General features: G+C 45.2%; 1 protein-coding gene across 3 annotated transcripts in view; it reads left to right on the top strand.

Annotated features, from left to right (window-relative positions):
• The first annotated feature begins 8,352 nt into the window (after nucleotides 1-8,352).
• Nucleotides 8,353-19,604, top strand: part of SPC24 (SPC24 component of NDC80 kinetochore complex) — a 58,089-nt gene continuing 46,837 nt past the window's right edge. For all 3 annotated transcript variants that reach the window (XM_030197070.1, XM_030197069.1, XM_030197065.1), the window contains exons 1-2: nucleotides 8,353-8,444; nucleotides 11,122-11,199. In XM_030197070.1, the coding sequence (XP_030052930.1) occupies nucleotides 11,190-11,199 (10 nt within the window). In that variant the 5' untranslated portion in view covers nucleotides 8,353-8,444; nucleotides 11,122-11,189. The remainder of the gene's footprint in view (nucleotides 8,445-11,121; nucleotides 11,200-19,604) is intronic.

Below are 19,604 nucleotides of genomic sequence, written 5' to 3'. Positions count from 1 at the left end.
GGTCGAAAACCCTGTGCTGTTCCAAACAGCGCTCTAAAAATAGCGCTGGAACAGCGCAGGGCTTTACCGCCCCTATGATCAGAGATAAATAGTATGCAAATTTATGTGCGCTATTATTTCTGATCATAGAGTTACTCCCTTATATGGTGTGAAGCCACACCCAGCGCATCCCAGGAAGAACTGGGCAGGGCTGGGCGTCGCCATTTTCGAGGTAAGGGGGAGGTGGGCTGCTAGACCACCAGGTCAGGTGGGGGTTTGAGTCGTGGCCCCCTGGGCCTCCAGGGCTTTTCTAGGGGGATGGAGACCCACTGCATTTCTAGCCCCCCCCTTGAACTTGTGTTAGGGGGGGTCAGGGGACTGGAAGTTTGCCGGACCTCCAGCCCCCCTGACGCTAGGGGGAGGTGTCGGGGTTCCTGCTCCTGTGGGGGGCTGCATTGGGGGAAATGGGGGCCTGCAAACCCTAATGCCAGCTCCGAGCTGGCATAGGGTTTGGCGCGCTGCTCGCTGATCATTGGGGAGGAATAGGCTTAGCATGGGGAGGGAGGAGTGGCCTAATGGTTAGTGCAGTGAGATGCAGACCTGGGGAACCGGGTTCAATTCCCACTGCTGCCTATCGGTCAGCAGTGGGTTAAGATCCTGGGGAACCAGGTTCAATTCTCCAAGCAGCTCTGTGTGACCCTGGGCAAGTCACCTAGTCTTCCATTGCCCCAGGTACAATATACTTAGATTGTGAGCCCATATGGGACAGTGCAAGTACCTGAATAATTATAAGATGTAAACCGTTCTGATTTGCTATGCAAGAAGTGACGGTATAGAAAATAAATAAACGATAAACACCCTGTTTAGCATGCATTTGCATGCTAGTTGTATCCAGGGCCCGGGAGCGAATTGTTTCACGTGCTCGGGGGCTCTGATTATGGGGCAGTAGCAAATGCAAGCGCTAGTATGGCACTGCCTCTAGCGCCCGCATTTGCTTCTGATCATCTGCCCGTCAGTACAGAAGTAAGGAGCAGGAAATGGCCTGGTGGCGAGAGCAGGGGGCTGAGAACCAATGACACCCTAGTTAAATCCTGCCTCTGCCACCGACGCTGCTCGTGACCTCCAACTCTCACCACCCCAGGAGCTCAGTGGCCCTTAGCTGCAGGAAGCGCTAGCACGTGCTTAACGCAGCAAAAACAGCCACAGGCAAGATGCGCTATGAGTCACTTTTTAGCCTGTGTGTGTGCATTGACTATCTTTTTGTAATATTTTGAGGGGGGTGTCAGAGGCGGAGAGTGGGCATTCCTGCACTAACCAGTTCATTACCACACAGTAACCCCCGGATTCTATACATGATGAGTAAAGCTGCGTGCTCCAATCAGCACGCATGGCTGATTTTCACGCGCAACTTGTTTAACAAACTGATCAGCGCTGGTAATCGACCGCTACCAAGCGATTGTCGGCACTCAATAGAATTTACACTAAGCGTATTTTGTAAAGCCGCCTGCGTAAATTCTAATGCGTGGATCGCAAAAGGGGGTGTGGCCACAGGAGGGGCATGGGGGCTCCTGAACATTACTTGCACCGTTACAGAATACGCCTGATCTGCCCCTAAATAAGAGGTGGACATTTACACCGGGCTTTAGTTGTTGCAAATGGCTGCACCTAAGTTACTCATATTTTGTAAACTGCGCCGAATGTTAGGTGAGGTTTATAGGATAGAGCTAAGAGCAGGTTTTTTTTCGATGCCTAACTGGTTAGTGCACGGTTAACACAGGAGCTCATACTGCCTCTTACATGAGTAGCTAGAAATTTTTACAAATGGCTGCACGCTAACGACAATATTAGCACATCCTATATAATAATTTGCACCTCCAACATTCCATGTCTGGCTGCCTGGGTTCGTAACATCTCCCGACGTCAGCCAGCCTCCAGCGTTCCATTCCCCCTCACTGTCCCGCCCTCGCGTCAAGACGTAATGACGTCAAAGGGTGGAACAGTGAGAGGGAAGGGAACGCTGGAGGCGAGCTAACGTCAGGAGGGACGGAAGCCAGCGCCAGCCAGCCAGAGAACGTTCAGGTACAAATTGAGGGGAGGACAGAATCGCTGGACATCGAAGGGAGGGGGAGGGGAGGGCAGAGGAGAATTGATGGACATGGATGGGATGGGAGGACAGTAGAGGAGAGAATCGCAGGACACGGATGGGAGGGCAGGGGAGAGAGAGAAAAAAAAGCTTACATGACAGCCTTCCTAGGGCCTGTTTCATTGTTCAGTGATTCAATAATATATTAGCACATGGCCATCTAATTGAGAAAAAACCTCCCACAAAATAGCCTTGTTTTTCACAGCTGCAGTAAAAATGGCCCTTAGCGCTCCACCAGTTTCGCAAAAAGACCTCTTAGACTGTCTAAAGCAGGGAAAGATCCCTGAATACCTTCTCACCACTCTGTGCTTCCAGGAGCACTAAGAAAAAGACTTTAAGGGGTCCTTTTACTAAAGTATGCAGAAAAATGGCCTGCACTGTTGTAGGCTTGTGTATTGGATGCGTACAGGTCCATTTTTCAGCTTGCCTGCAAAAGGCCTTTTAAAAAAATTTTGGCTGAACATGGCAAAATAAAAATTGCCACGCATCTATCTTAGGCCTAAGACCTTACCGCCACCCATCGACTTAGCGGTAAGGTCTCGTGCATGCATTAACCAGGTGGTAATGGTCAGCATGTGTACTGCCAATTACTGCCCGGTTAGTGCCATGTGGTACAAAGTAAAAATATTTTCTGCCGTGTGTAAAAAATGGAAGTACCACCCAGGGCACACGGTAGTTCCAAATTGATGTGAATTGGACAAGTGTAGGCACCTACATGCCTTAGTAAAAGGGTCCCTAAAAGAACAAAAGAAGCCCCCTCTCCCTCCCCTAACCTTTCCCTGGCTACATGTGATATGGACCACATAAGTACATAAGTTTTGCCATACTGGGAAAGACCAAAGGTCCATCAAGCCCAGCATCCTGTTTCCAACAGTGGCCAATCCAGGTCACAAATACCTGGCAAGATCCCAAAAAAGTACAAAACATTTTATACTGCTTATCCCAGAAATAGTGGATTTTCCCCAAGTCCATTTAATAATGGTCTATAGACTTTTTCTTTAGGAAGCCATCCAAACCATTTTTAAAACTCCGCTAAGCTAACCGCCTTTACCACATTCTCCGGCAACGAATTCCAGAGTTTAATTACACGTTGAGTGAGGAAACATTTTCTCCGATTCGTTTTAAATTTACTAAATTGTAACTTCATCACATGCCCCTAGTCCTAGTATTTTTGGAAAGCGTAAACAGACACTTCGCATCTACCCATTCAACTCCACTCATTATTTTATAGACTGAAAGGATCGTGTCTGGGCATTCCTTAGCGCAACCCTATGTGGGTTTTTCTCCCGAGTGCTTAGGGCATTTTTATCACTGAGGTAAAATGGCTAAAATCCATATTTTCGGTATTAATGACCACGCCTGGGGAGTAGCCAGAGCTCACGGTGGGAGGGGGCCAGAGCCTGAGGTTGGGAGCACATTTTGAGTGCCCCATGCCTCGCCTTGCCTCACCTCACCCCCCCCCCCCCTACTGCCTCACCTCCTTGCCGCTTCCCCTCACGGTCTCGTCGCTCCCCCCGCAAGAACAAATACCTTTGCTGGCGGGGGGTCCCCATTCCCCATCAGCTAAAGCCTTCTTCAGCGCCAGTCTCCGCCATAGCCGCATTTCACATAAAGGAGCGTCAGCGTGCACAGGAGGAGCAAGAAGAAAGAAGAGCAGGGCCCCGGAGACCGGCGCTGAAGAAGGCTTCAGCTGGCAGAGGTTGGGGACCCCCGCCAGCCAAACCAGGGGGCCCAGGCCCCGTGGCCCCCCCATAGCTACACCCCTGTCACCATGCGCTAATTTTGCCGTTAGCCCGAGGCCATGAAAACAGATTAAGACATGAGCTCTCACTGCCACCCGTTATGAAGGCAGGTTAAGGGGCTCACGCAGTTAAGCATGCGCCACTGTATCTGCATTAACCGATTAGCACAGAGCACGCCTACTCTCCACCCCCCAATGCAGATTATGATGTGAGGGGTGGAAAAGATTAGAAAAGAGTATGCCATTTATTGTAGCATGTGTCCGACTGGATCAACAAGTACACACATACATAAATGTCAGAGCTCAGCATTTTCTGAATATAGGGCACTAAGCTTTTGTTGAATGTCAAGTCCTTTATTTATAGTTTTCATAATTAAAAGACAAGAACAATAATTAAACTCTTTCAACAGTCCATATTAGTCAAATTCAGGTGCCAGTTCTGTTCTGTAGTAAAGAGTTTGGCTGTTTCTTTTTGTTAATTTTTTTAGCAAGGTGGAGATGATTTTCCTTTCGTTCAAATTTTGGTTCCGTTTTGTTTTTTGTGCATTATTTTGTAAATACGATTCACTAAAAAAACAAAAAATTGACAATTTAGTGCTGTTTTCTTTTCCATTTCATAATGAAGCAACACAAGCCTATTTTGTTGTATTTTCCATTGGGTTTCAAATTGAAAAATACATCCCTAATATATACCAACGATGACCGAGTTATAGGAAGGGAGATAAATTACTTAGGGCTCCTTTTAATAAGCAATGCTACTGAATAGCAATAGATCATTCAATTCCCATGGGCTTCTTCACATTCAGCGCACGCTAATAAGAAGGAATAAGATGCAGAGAAGGTAGCCAGAGACCAAGCTACAGAGCCAGAAGAGTCCAAAGCGCTTGATAACATAACTGAAAATAGCCGTTTGCATCCTGTGGGAGGTTCATTTTATTATATGGAAGCATTCGGAGGCGCCTCCCTGGATGCCACTGTGAAAATCAGCTTTGATTTACAGCCAACAATAAAAGAGCCAATCCTGAGCTTGCACTATGAATTTCACACACGTGCCTCTACAGCAGAGCTTTCAAAACTATGGGTTCAGACCCCGAATGGAGTCACAAAACCTATATATTTGGTGTCACGACTTGGGTGGGGTCTCTCAAGCTGCATCATTGTTCTGCACTTTTGAGGGGGGGGGGGTCATACAATTTTATTAGGCTGCTATCATGGGGTCACAGCCACAAAAAATGATGGCAGGAGTCCTCAAATCTAGTCTGCAAGGTCCACGACCCAGCCTGGTTTTCAGGATTTCCACAATGAATATGTATGAGATCTATTTGCATTCACTACTTCCATTGCATGCAAATAGATCTCATACATTCATTGCTAACTGAGGGGGTGAACCTGGAAGGAGAGGGGAAAAGGCTGGCTAGCACAAGGAGGTTTAATGACAGCAGATGGCATGACGTAAAAAAGTGGAAGCTGGTTTCCCCCATCTTGGTATGTCCAAAACAAACCATCAGCTGCCGTATCCACCTTGTTGTTTTTCATTGTTACTTTATCTCAGTTATAGTTAGAACCATGCCGACTCGTGCAGCACACCGATGTACATGGAGGAACTCTCTGTGATAATCTGGCTGCTGGGAAGAGAGCATGAGTGTGTAGAGGTGGCCTCACAGCATGCGCGGGCAGGCTGACAGCCGGGGACCTTCAGATCTTGGGGACTTTTCTGTGGACTTAAATATTATAAAGAAAGACAGAGAGAAAACCAAAGCCTGCATACAGTGTTTATTAAGTTTCAAAAAAATATATACAAATAAAAGAAACACAGTCCTAATCAGGATGTCATAAAAAGTTCTATACTACTACTACTACTACTTAACATTTCTAAAGCGCTACTAGGGTTACGCAGCGCTGTACAATTTACATAGAGGGACAGTCCCTGCTCAAAAGAGCTTACAATCTAGTAGACAATTGAACGGTCAAATTGGGGCAGTCTGGATTTACTGAACGGTAAGAGTTAGGTGCCGAACGCAGTAATGAAGAGGTGGGTTTTAAGCAGAGACTTGAAGATGGGCAGGGAGGGGGCTTGGCGTATGGGCTCAGGAAGGTTGTTCCAAGCATAGGGTGAGGCGAGGCAGAATGAGCAGAGCCTGGAGTTGGCGGTGGTGGAGAAGGGTACAGAGAGGAGGGATTTGTTATACAATGCAATATCCTTAAATATAGAATGTCATTACAGACAGTTAAAGAAGAATAAAACAAACAGACAGGTTTACTTATCAAGGAGTTAATTCACAGTTGAAGTTTGATAAAATTTGGCTACAGAATTGGTACGTTCAGCTAATATTTTTTCATATTTAAAAGTTATACATACAGTAGCCCACCAAAAACAAAAAGAAACCAGTTTATGGTTTTTCAAACTTTTTATAATAGTAGAGATTGCTACCGCTAAAAGTGCATCAAATAATTTATAGTTACACTTAACTCCTGCTTGTTTCAATCCTGCAGAACAAAAAACTATAACATGGAATGAAAAAGGGAGATTCAAATGAAAGATAGCACAAATTCTGTCCCAAACTGATAACCAGAAATCCTGAAGATCCGGGCCAGAAAAACACATAGGTTCTAATGTACCTATATCTCCATTACAAGACCAGCGCAAATTTGAAGATGTAGAATCCACCTTATGTTGTTTAACTGGGGTCCATAATGCTTTATGCGAAAGTAAGAAAAGAGATTGCAATATAGGGGCAGAAGCAATAGGTTTCATAGATTTAATCCAAAACCATTTACATTACTTATAAGACATGGCATGATTAGTGTCCCTTGTCCATATATCTTGAAGAACCACAATTTTCGAGTGACTAGATGGTAGTAGTACAGAATAAAATTGTGAGGCTATTCCCTTTGTTTTAGTTATAGAGTCAAATATATGAAAAATGCCAGGGTTTAATTGTGCATTATAATACTTCCTCAGCCATTTGGCAAGTGCAAACTTCAATTGTAAATACCTAAAATATTGAGTATTAGGCAGGTGAAATTTTTGCATTAGCTCTTTAAAAGGGATAATATTAGTACCAGAACATAAATCAATTATGCAATATATTCCACAAGAAATCCACTCCTGCCAAATAAAAGAAGAAAAACCAATTTTTATGTGAGCATGGCTCCAAAGTGATGCCATCTGAGAAGAGGACAAGGATATTTCACAAGTAGAATCTAAAAAAAATAGCCTTAAGAGTGTCATAAATAATGGGCCATGAGGTAACTATGGCGGAAGATGACGGGAATAAAAATTCTACAGGCATACGAAAACACTGGGAGTGGTGAATAAACCCCCAGAGCTGGAGTGCGACTCCCTGCAGCCTTGTTTCTACCCGGACAAAGATGATTTCTACATCCGGGGGCTGGCCTCAGCCCTGTAGGGGGAGGATATCTGGAAGATATTTCAGCTGCTGCCCACACCGCTGCTCTCACAGAGCCGGGCTGGGCTGCGACGACCGACAACCTGGACCTAGCATCCAAGCTGCTGCAGCCCAAAGCTATTGTTGTTACATAGAAATATCTTTATTGGCATCATAGGAGGACACATTGAAAGCAATGCAAGTAAAACCCAGACTGGCTCAATCTGTCCTCCTTTTTCTGGAGTCATATGGTAACCCTAACAATACAGCACTGCAAATAACAAAGCAAGCTTGGCAGCAGTGACAAAAACATTTTGAATATAACCCCTCCAAACAGAAAGAATGCAAAACCTAGAGGTTTAATAAAACCTCACAAGTTTGATATTGTTTTGGACAAACCAATATGGCAGCAAGCTCTGCCTACTGGCTTCAGCCCAGAGAAATACTTTTACATGCTGCAGGGCAGGAAGGAAGTATTTCTGTATCCCAGTTACTGTTTCCAACCATCTTCTGCTGTAGCCTATTGGCTGGAATATCTGACCAATGGGCTACAGGAGACAGAGAGAGCTGTTCTCCCTGGACAGATTAGATCTTGCAGGCAGCCCCACAATTGAAGTGACGCTCCCGTGACGTCACTGACCCGGACTCTTAGAATAGCATTTAAACTTAAATACAACGAATGTGCTCGTGCCATTCCCCACCCCCCCTCCATGGTATAAATACCAGATGACACCTGCCACTAACAGTTTTTTAACTTTCCGCCGACAGTCACGACCTGCAGTTCTGGGTTCACCTACTCGTGCCATTTTTCTTTTCCTTTCAAGTAGTTTTTCATTTTCCGTCCAACATTTTATTAGAATTTGATTTAGCATCTATCATCTTCCCTGTCATGCCCCCTAAAAAGCAAGGGTTTAAACGCTGTGGCGCCTGCACCAGGAAAATGTCCGTTACAGACCCGCACGACAAGTGTCTTCTGTGCTTGGGCAAAGCCCATCTTACAAGCACATGTGAAAGTTGTGCCAGCATGCTGCCTCGTACGAGAAAGCTACGAGAGCTCAAGCTGAGAGCGGTCCCTGATACTCCCCAGCCCGCGTCAGAGGGTCTAAGAAGGGGTGAAGGGGATTAAAAGGGGTTACTGGTTGGGAGACAGAAGAATGCAGCTGTGAAGAGCTGGAGGTGGCAGAAAACAGATGTAAGTGGAGGGGAGCAGGGGACTAAAATGAGTGCTGGGCGATGAGGACATGCTGGGATGGGAGTCGAGCAGCTGTAGGGAGAGAAATAGAAGAGTTGAGGAAGGGTTGAAGGGGTTTGGAAGGAGCTATGGCTGGGAGACAGAACGCAGCTGTGAAGAGCTGGAGATCCATCTTTTACACTAACCCAGTTGGAGCTGGCAGAAAGCAGCTGTAAGAGGAGGGGAGCTGGGTGAAAAGGACATATGCTGGGAATATGGGCAGAGGAATAGGAAGGGGTAAGTGAATTGAAAGGGGTTATTGCCCAGGAGCGAGAATTCTGCTGTGAAAGGCTGGAAACAGAGGTGTAGCCAGACCTTGATTTGGGGACAGGCCTGAGACCAAAGTGTGTGTGTAGGGGACACATTTTGCCCTGCCACTATCTTCCCCAGCTGCAACCCCACATACTTGGGCTAGCGGGGGTCCCCAAGTCCCACCAGCAGAAGTGTTCCTGTTGCCACAATTTGGGTTGCTGTCAGGTACTTGTGACCTGTCTTGGCCACTGTTGGAAACAGGACACTGGCTAGATGGACCATTGGTCTGACCCAGTAGGGCTACTCTTATTTCAGAGAGGCGCAGTGCCCCCTTGGGTGCACGGAGCCGAAGATAACATGGCGCTGTGCACCGAGGGGGCATGCGCGTTCGGGCCAGCGGGGTGCCCAGGACAGGTACAAGGTGGTCGCGTGCCCGACGCGAAAGGGGCACCCTGCTAGTAGAGGGAGGAGAGAAAACGGGGTATAAAAGCCCCGGGGAGGAGCCCGGATGCCCTCTTTCGCGTCCGGGCTCCAGGTGCTCCTGGACAGCTCACCTGCATTCCAGCGGCAATCCGACTGACCCAGCGGCGCTCCAGGACGAGCGACCCAGCGGCAATCCCCCCCTGCTAGCGATAAGAGAAGAGCGAGGCGCACAGAACGACTGGAGCCAGAATTCACCCGATTTAGACAGACATTGTCAGGTGCTGCAGGATCCGGAGCGTTTATTGGGGCCCGAAGCGGTTGCCAGTTTGGGAGAGCACGTCGAAGGAGAGGCCAGGCGGATCCTATCCCAGGACAAGCGATTGTAAGTTAAAAAAAAAAAAAAAAAAATTTGAGTGAGGAAGAAACGTGGCCATAGGGCAGGAGAGAGGCAGCCATATTGGCTAGTCCATGCACTGCTACTGGGGGTGGCCATATTGGTTGGTGCAGGCTCCTACCCCAGTGGGCAGCCATCTTGGGCAGGGCATAGTAATTGGCTAACAAATATCCTCAATAGAGGACGGCCATCTTGGGGAGGGCAGAGAATAATGAAGGCTAGAATGGAGAATTGGGGAGAGCAGCGGCCATACCGAAGATGGCAGGAAAAAAGAAATTGCAGAGCTCAAGCAATGATTAAAGGAAAGAGGCGGCTGCATTGGTGGGGACAGGTAGCAAGCAATAGGTGTAAGAAATGCAGCGGCCATCCAAAAAAAATAAAACCCCAGTGAGACAACCGGGAGGAAGTCGGCGCCCCTCTAGAGGATTATGCGAATCATATATAATTGTTAAGCATAAGGCCACTTATATAATTTAAGAAAAAGGGGATCTTGGCAATTAGGTACCTACACCGAGAGGCAGATATTAACTTGTTATCTCTTAAGTCTATTTAGATCCTTGTCTGTCGGCTACCTTGCATTACCCTCCCCCATCAGAATGGAAGCAGGTACAGATGTGATCGAAACCTGTCCCACAGAGGAAATCAGAGCGGAGGACGGACGCAGCGCATCACCCATGCATGCAGAAGAGAAGACGGCGTACGATGCAGACCGGCGCGACGCAACGGAGACGCCACCACCGAGCACCGCAGACAAAAAGAAAGGACAAAGAAAGCAAGCAAACAAGAAGGCAGCCGTCACCGCAGACGCTATATCGGCCAAGAAAGACAAGAAAAAGAAAGCCAAAGGAAGGCAAGATGCAGCCACTTCAGGAAGTTGGCCGTACCCACCAGCATTCCCAGGATGGACGATGCCTCAGACCTTAGTTGCTCAGGCGAAGGAGAGCTTGGGGCCTGTAGCAGGGCAAGGGCAGCACGCGATCGTGCCTCCATGGCCGTATGGGATGGGATGGGGCTACCCCCCACAACCGCCACTGGCTAGATGGACCATTGGTCTGACCCAGTAGGGCTACTCTTATTTTGTTCTTATGATACTCAGAGCCTGTCCCAGCACGCATGCTTGGTTTTAGTGAAATTAAGTATGTGCAAGGGAGGGGAAGCAGGGCAGGCAGGGCAGGCAGTGTGGTGGTCGCTGCAGGAAAGCTTCTATTGGCAAGGCTTTGGGACCCCCCAGCAGCCAAACCAGCAGACTTTGAGGACCTGAACCCAAATTGGGGAAGGACCAACCCCCCCCCCCCCCCCCCCATGGCTATGCCACTGGCTGGAAGTTACAGAAAAGAAATATAAGGGAGAGAAGGGCTGGGTGATGGGGACAGGGGGGGCGAGGGGAGCTGTGGGGAGAGGAATGGAGGGATTATGAAGGGGGTTTCTGACAGGGAGAGTGAAGTGGTGTGATAGCTGTGTTAGTCCACTTTTAAAGGTAATAAATAGAAAGAAAACAGAAATAAAACAAAAGAAGATGATGCCTTTTGTACTAGACTAACAATACATTTTTTGATTAACCTTCTTCAGATCAGATATTCGGAAATGAGCAAATGATGACGTATATCAGAGTACATCCATGAAACCATGACAGCCTCATGGGGAAAGGTAAGAAGGTGGGATGGGTGGAGAGGGGAAGGGTGATCAAAGGGTGACAAAGCAGTATAATCGTTTATAATGTGATAAGAAACCCAGATCTTTCTTAAGTCTTGTCTGGTAGGGGTCAAAGTATTTCATCACTTTACCTTCAAAGGTTTTACGTTCCTGGATGGTTTTGAAGTTTCCTTCTAGTATTCTCACCATAAAGTCATTCATGCAGTGAGCTGGTCTGGCAAAACACTGTCCTGCAGTAACCCTGGTTAGCACTCTGGTGTTTGATGTGCTGCCAATGCAAACTGAGCCTAGTCTTAAAATGTACAGAAAAGGGTGACAAAAATGATAAAGGGGATGGAACGACTTCCCTATGAGGAAAGGCTAAAGCATCTAGGGCTCTTCAGCTTGGAGAAAAGACGGCTGAGGGGAGATATGATAGAGGTGGAACGGGTAGACGTGAATCGTTTGTTTACTCTTTCCAAAAATACTACGACTAGAGCACATGCAATGAAACTACAAAGTAGTACATTTAAAACGAATCAGAGAAAATATTTCTTCACTCAACGTGTTATTAAACTATGCAATTCATTAACACAGAATGTGGTAAAAGCAGTTAGCTTAGCAGGTTTTAAAAAAAAAGGGTTGAATAATTTCCTAAAAGAAAAGTCTAGAAGCCATTATTAAGATGGACTTGGGAAAATCCACTGCTTATTTCTAGGATATCAGCATAAAATGTTTTCTACTGTTTTGGGATCTTGCCAGGTATTTGTGTCCTGGATTGGCCACTCTTGGAAACAGGCTTCTGGGCTTAATGGACCTTCGGTCTGTCCCAATATGGCAACTCTTATGTTAAGCATTTGGCCCGTCTCTCCAACATAACATCCTCCTTCACACTTTTTGCACAGAATGGTATACACCATCTTTCAAATTCAGCATGTGTGGGACCAGCCTGCTGGCGTCAGCATTTAAAAAGGAGATAGAGCAGCTTTTAAACTAGAAATGGGGGGAAGGCCGACAGTCGCTCAAAAGCGCATGGTTCGGGAAAAGGTATCTTGCAAAGATACCTCACAAACAGGGAAGATAGGGTTTCTGGATAGTGAGGTTGCACAACAGACCGTAGGCCAAGTGCCCTTAAATACAACTAAAGATCAGACAAAAGATGGCAAATCAATATTTATTTATTTATTTATTTATTTGCATTTGTATCCCACATTTTCCCACCTATTTGCGGGCTCAGTGTGGCTTACAATACATTGTAAAAGATGGAAGTGCAGTTGGTTGCAGTACAATTATGGGTTACATTGTGAAGAATTATATAAGACAGAGTAAGTTCAGGTACTAATCATCATGCAAATAGGAACAACAAACATACTCTGAAATGTCTATATGCAAATGCTAGGAGTCTAAGAAATAAGATGGGAGAGTTGGAATATATTGCACTAAATGAAAAATTGGATATAATAGGCATTACTGAGACCTGGTGGAAGGAGGATAACCAGTGGGACACTGTCATACCAGGGTACAAAGTATATCGTAGTGATAGGGTGGACCGGACTGGTGGAGGGGTAGCATTGTACATTAACGAGAGCCTTGACTCAGATAGATTACAAATTCAGCAGGACACAAGAACCATTGTGGGTTGAAATTCCATGTATAAAAAGGAAAAGGATGGTGATAGGAGTGTACTACCGTCCGCCTCGCCAGGACGAGAAGGTAGACGCAGAAATGATAAAAGAAATCAGAGCCGCAAACAAAATGGGCAATGTGATAATAATGGGTGACTTCAATTATCCAAATATAGACTGGGTAAATGTAACATCGGGACACGCTACAGAGGTACAATTCCTTGATGAAATCAAGGACAGCTTTATGGAGCAGCTGGTGCAGGAGCCAATGAGAGAAGGAAAAATTCTAGACTTGGTCCTTAGTGGAGCGCATGATCTGGTGAGGGACGTTATGGTACTGGGGCCGCTTGATAACAGTGATCATAATATGATCAGTTTTGATATCGACCTTGAAGTAACTGTACACAGAAAGTCAAATACGTTAGTGTTTAACTTTAAAAAAGGAGACTATGATAAAATGAGAAGAACGGTAAAAAAAAAAACTTAGGGGGGCAACTGAGAGAGTAAAAACTGTACAACAGGCGTGGACGCTGTTCAAAAATACCATCCTGGAGGCCCAGGCCATACATATTCCGCGAATTAGAAAAGAAAGACGGAAGTCCAAAAGACAGCCGGCCTGGTTGAAAAGTGAGGTGAAGGAAGCTATTAGGGCTAAAAGAAACGCCTTCAGAAAATGGAAGAAGGAACCGTCTGAAAATAACAAGAAGCAGCATAAGGAGTGTCAATGCAAATGCAAGGTGCAGATAAAGAAGGCCAAGAGGGATTATGATAAAAAGATAGCATTAGAGGCAAAAAAACATAGTAAAAAATTTTTTCGGTATATTAAAAGCAGGAAGCCGGCAAAAGAATCGGTTGGGCCGCTGGATGACCAAGGGGTAAAAGGGGCGATCAAGGAAGACAAAGACGTAGCGGAGAGACTGAATGAATTCTTTGCTTCGGTCTTCACCGAGGAAGATTTGGGTGGGATACCGGTGTTGGATATGGTATTTCAAGCGGACGAATCGGAGAAACTTACTGACTTCACGGTAAACCTGGAGGACGTAATGGGGCAGTTCAGCAAACTGAAGAGTAGCAAATCTCCTGGACCGGATGGTATTCATCTTAGAGTACTGATGGAACTGAAAAATGAGCTTGCGGAGCTACTGCTAGTGATATGCAACTTATCCTTAAAATCGAGCGTGGCACCGGAAGATTGGAGGGTGGCCAATGTAACGCCGATTTTTAAAAAAGGCTCCAGGGGAGATCCAGGAAATTATAGACCGGCGAGTCTGACGTCAGTGCCGGGGAAAATGGTAGAGGCTATTATTAAAAACAAAATTACAGAGCACATCTGAGGACATGGATTACTGAGACCGAGTCAGCACGGCTTTTGTGTGGGGAAATCTTGCCTGACCAATTTACTTCAATTCTTTGAAGGAGTAAACAAACATGTGGACAAAGGGGAACCGGTTGATATTGTGTATCTGGATTTCCAAAAGGCGTTTGACAAGGTACCTCATGAAAGGCTACAGAGGAAATTGGAGGGTCATGGGATAGGAGGAAATATCCTATTGTGGATTAAAAACTGGTTGAAGGATAGGAAACAGAGAGTGGGGTTAAATGGGCAGTATTCACAATGGAGAAGGGTAGTTAGTGGGGTTCCTCAGGGGTCTGTGCTAGGACCGCTGCTTTTTAATATATTTATAAATGATTTAGAGATGGGAGTAACTAGCGAGGTAATTAAATTTGCTGATGACACAAAGTTATTCAAAGTTGTTAAATCGCGACAGGATTGTGAAAAATTACAAGAGGACCTTACGAGACTGGCCAGCTAAATGGCAGATGACGTTTAATGTGAGCAAGTGCAAGGTAATGCATGTGGGAAAAAAGAACCCAAATTATAGCTACGTTATGCAAGGTTCCACGTTAGGAGTTACGGACCAAGAGAGGGATCTGGGTGTCGTCGTCGATAATACACTGAAACCTTCTGCTCAGTGTGCTGCTGCAGCTAGGAACGCGAATAGAATGTTGGGTATTATTAGGAAAGGTATGGAAAACAGGTGTGAGGATGTTATAATGCCGTTGTATCGCTCCATGGTGCGACCGCACCTTGAGTATTGTGTTCAATTCTGGTTGCCGCATCTCAAGAAAGATATAGTAGAATTGGAAAAGGTGCAGAGAAGGGCGACTAAAATGATAGCGAGGATGGGATGACTTCCCTATGAAGAAAGATTAAGGAGGCTAGGGCTATTCAGCTTGGAGAAGAGACGGCTGAAGGGAGACATGATAAAGGTATATAAAATAATGAGTGGAGTGGAACAGGTGGATGTGAAGCGTCTGTTCACGCTTTCCAAAAATACTAGGACTAGGGGGCATGTGTAGTAAATTTAAAACAAATCGGAGAAAATGTTTCTTCACCCAACGTATAATTAAACTCTGGAATTCGTTGCCGGAGAAAGTGGTGAAGGCAGTTAGCTTAGCAGAGTTTAAAAAGGGATTGGACGGTTTCCTAAAGGACAAGTCCATAAACCGCTACTAAATGGACTTGGGAAAAATCCACAACTCCAGGAATAACATGTATAGAATGTTTGTACGTTTGGGAAGCTTGCCAGGTGCCCTTGGCCTGGATTGGCCACTGTTGTGGACAGGATGCTGGGCTCGATGGACCCTTGGTCTTTTCCCAGTATGGCATTACTTATGTATTTATGATCCCCTTATGCTGACTGTTTTTCCATGTACTGAGTGACTGTGGGGTCCTGTGAAATGTGTTGGCACAGTTTGCAGCTTGGTACATGGCAGGGACGTATGTCATTCTCTTCTTTTTGAGCTTCTATTAGGAGTGTGATTTCACTACTATTTGTTTCAGATTAGGTGGATATAGGTGGAGTTGGGAACATCTCTTTCAGGGCCCAGTTCTCAGAACCTAGTATTGGTGTTAATCTGTGTAGAATGTCGACAGGGCTCCAGCACAGGAAACAACGTGCACATCAAATGTAGTAAAATGAATGTTAATGACATCATTTGCTCTTCCCTCCCAATGCTCAGAGAACAGCGCAAACAAACCCTGCCCTTACCGCTGGAAACCTACCACCAGCTTGAGGACTTCCCCGGATTTTCTGGTTTTAATATGATAAGCACCGATAATGAGAAACTCTTGTGTCAGCCATGTTCCTCTGCCTTACTTTCAGTACAATTTATATACCGTTAGTGTCGAGCATGGGGGAGCTAGATTTCTACACTGTTCATGTGGTATGGGTCCAGCGCTGTTCGCTATAGCGGTGAGTGATAATTGGCCCCTCAGTAATTCATCCTCTCAGAGGAGTTGCTGTAGATTTTATGATTCTTAGTTTTTCCAGCTCTGGATTGTTTGTCGCTACAAGGGGGGACTCTCTCTCTCTTTCCTTTCTTTGTACTGCAATATGTTTTCGCTGGGTGTTTTGAGGGAAGAAGCAATCTTCTTGGAGATTTGGGGGTTGTATCCTTTTTGTTTGAAGGATGCAGTCAGGATTTTGAGGTGTTATGATACCAGTGGCTTAGGTGTGTGCAATTAATTGGTTTTTGGATGTGAAGGGTGGAGTGGCCTAGTGGTTAGGGTGGTGGACTTTGGTCCTGGGGAACTGAGTTCGATTCCTGGCACAGGCAGCTCCTTGTGACTCTGGGCAAGTCACTTAACGCTCCATTGCCCCAGGTACAAATAAGTACCTAAGCCACATTGAGCCTGCCATGAGTGGGGAAGCGTGGGGTACAAATGTAATAAAATAAGGGTGGAAGCTGGAGTTGTGGAGGCAGCTGCATCAGTCAGTTGTTTTTTTTTTTATTTATAGCCATTGTTGATGGAAACTGTGGTGTCTACAAGCTTGACTTTTCCTGTGGAGTAATCAATATTGAATTTGATTGAAGGAGGGTATGCATTGAAGAATTGTAAAATTATATAATAAACACAATCTTTAGGCGTTTACACTTATTCTATATTACCATACCACATCTACTTTCCAGCAAACTAATACTATACTCATTGGATTACTGTACTTTATTAAAGAGGAAAGACTTCAGAGTCTCAGCTGATTATGCTTCTAGCTAAACAGCTGGCCGCAATGCACGGCGTGACTTTACTAATCTGTTCACGCTGGCAAGAATCCTCATTAGTCAAAACCTCTGTGAAAATATATACTTTATTACACGGGTACTTAGCTGTGGTTTGTGCTGGAATATTATTGATGTCCGAGCCTGACGGCGAGCTCCCGCTTCGCTCTTTGCTGCGTAAGGAGCCGGACAAACATCCCATCACAGCACCTTCCTCAACCACCAGCTTCCATTGGAGCAGGCTGGTGGTTGAGGAAGGTGCTGTGAAGGGATGTTTGTCCGGCTCCTTAGGAAGCAAAGAGCAAACCGGGAGCTCGCCGTCAGGCACGGACATCAATAATAATTCCAGCACAAACCACAGCTAAGTGCCCGTGTAATAAAGTATATATTTTCACAGAGGTTTTGACTAATGAGGATTCTTGCCAGCATGAACAGATTAGTAAAGTCACACTGTGCATTGCGGTCAGCTGTTTAGCTAGAAGCATGATCAGCTGAGGCCGAGACTCTGAAGTCTTTCCTCTTTAATAAAATACAGTTATCCAATGAGTATAGTATTAGTTTGGTGGAAAGTTGATGAGGTATGTTAATATAAAATCAATATACCAGTAGTATTTTAGGAGCTTAGTCTGATATGTATTCAACAATTCCCAGTTCTGCCATGAAAAGTTTGTGTATTATGGTGCCATCCTGGTGCCCATGATTTTCAGATAGATATCATTAAAATGGAAATTTGTGAGTCAGAATACATTTGATTAATAGCGCTATAGAATTGATTTATAGTAGTAATTTTGTAATAGTTTCTGGTGTATAATGGAGGGCCAGGATGGATGTTTATAAAACAGAGCAGTGGACCTTTGTGGTCCCAATGACGCACCAGAGGAGTGCCCTTGGGGTCAATGTCTTTAATGGCAAGATGTGTGTTAGGTAAGATTCCTGTTCTAGAAGCTAACTTTCATTAAGAAGCCTGTAGTGGGCTTGCTCTGTGAAGATCAGTGTAGTCACATCCCTCTGAAAACCAAAGTAGGTAAAAAGTAAAGGCAGAAGATACCTCCAGCAAAAAGCCTGAGCGTTTAAAGTCAACCAACCAAAAATCCTCTCAAATTGAGGACACCGAAAGGAGCACTGCATGGGGACAGAAATCTAACCTATCCAACCGCAGGCACCTTGCTCTACCTCTACCACGAAAGAGAATAGGCATGAAATATTTTTATTATTTTGACTTGTTCTATGTGGCCCAATGGAAAAAAAAAAAAAGTATAATTTAACTTCCAATCTAACACCAGGCTTCCCAAAGCAGATTACAAGTTAAGGTGAACCCATCAGTAAATGGGATATCCGCACTGAAACTTGGCCATGTATTACTGCATTGTATAGAACACTGTAGGGAAAATTAGCACAAAATACAGCCTTTATTAGTGCTGTTTCCACCAGCTACAATAATTTTTGAACCTGTTTTAGTGATATAAATATATCTACATGTGGGACAATTTCAGATCAATTAAAAAGCTGTCAAGTAAAAATAAAATCTTTTGTCCTCCACCTTTTAAGGCACTGCCTACCAACTGGAACAGCTTTTGCCTTTTTAAGGGACTATGGATAGGCAGTCCAAATTATTTCTAATCTTTTGCTATTGTTTTGTGTGAACCAGTGTGGCAGCACTGTCTACTGGCATCAACCCATTGGGCTAGATAGCCTCCTATGCCTGAGAGATTTGGGGGGGGGGGGTTATAGGCTGGTTCCATTCTGCCCTCTCTTCAAGGACATGCTATGATACACAAGAAAGACCTCAGTAATCAGCAGTGGCAGAGTCCCAAAGAGTAGCAAAATTCTGTGTTACTGAAGTCCAGGTCTGTTTATGACTACCTCCAGTAACCCAACAATCTTTTTTCCCACAAGTCTAGACCTCTCCTCCAAGCTATCTGCCTGGTCCTCATCTGAGGTTTCCAAGCTGTTTGTTCGTTCTTTGCAACAGCAGCTTTCGCAAATCTCCTCAAAACAAAAAGGCCCAGGGAACATAAGGCAAAGGCACCTGCCTTCATACCTATGCTGAGCTTTGAAGGCTTTGCCAGTAGCAGGTGGGCTCCTCCAATTTTGCCATTGAGCTGCTTGGTCAAAAGAGGCCAGTCCCTTTGGTGTGTAATGTGAAGGTTAGATCAAGATAATGTAACCCGGAATCACACAAGTGAAAAAGATGTTTCATAAGAGCCACTCCATCAGTTGTTAACTGCTATTGGTGCCACTTATTCTCATTAATTAAGTTACAGGTGCACCCCAAATTTGCACATGCAACTGTAAAGTGTTGACTGAACACTGCCCCCTACATGTGTGTATTATACAAGCAGCCTGCCATCATTCCAGAATACTCATACCCCACCCCTTTTAGGGCATATCATTTTAGATGTATCCAACACAAAGTGCAGTTTTTCTGAATGAAGTAGGCTTGCCAAAAACATGAAGGGCCTTTAAATATTGATCTGAAAATGTGTAGCTGGCTGGAGCCCAACAGTTAATGTAGTGGGCTGGAAACCTGGGGAACTGTTTGATGCCCACTGAACCCTCCAAAACTTAAGATTGTGAGCCTACTAGGGACAGAAAAAGTACCTGAATAGACAGCATATCAAAACCCATTACCCTTGGGATTTCTCATCTCCCTTTTGAAGGCTGCATCTGCAGTTTTGAAAAATCCCTCCCTCCACCAATCAGGTAGCTAAAGACATTGAGGGACAGGTTTCC

This window comes from Microcaecilia unicolor, chromosome 3 (assembly GCF_901765095.1).
Source record: "Microcaecilia unicolor chromosome 3, aMicUni1.1, whole genome shotgun sequence".
Classification (NCBI taxonomy): Eukaryota; Metazoa; Chordata; class Amphibia; order Gymnophiona; family Siphonopidae; genus Microcaecilia; species Microcaecilia unicolor.
The sequence above is the reverse complement of the archived record's forward strand: the minus strand, read 5'-3'. Positions and strand labels throughout refer to the sequence as shown.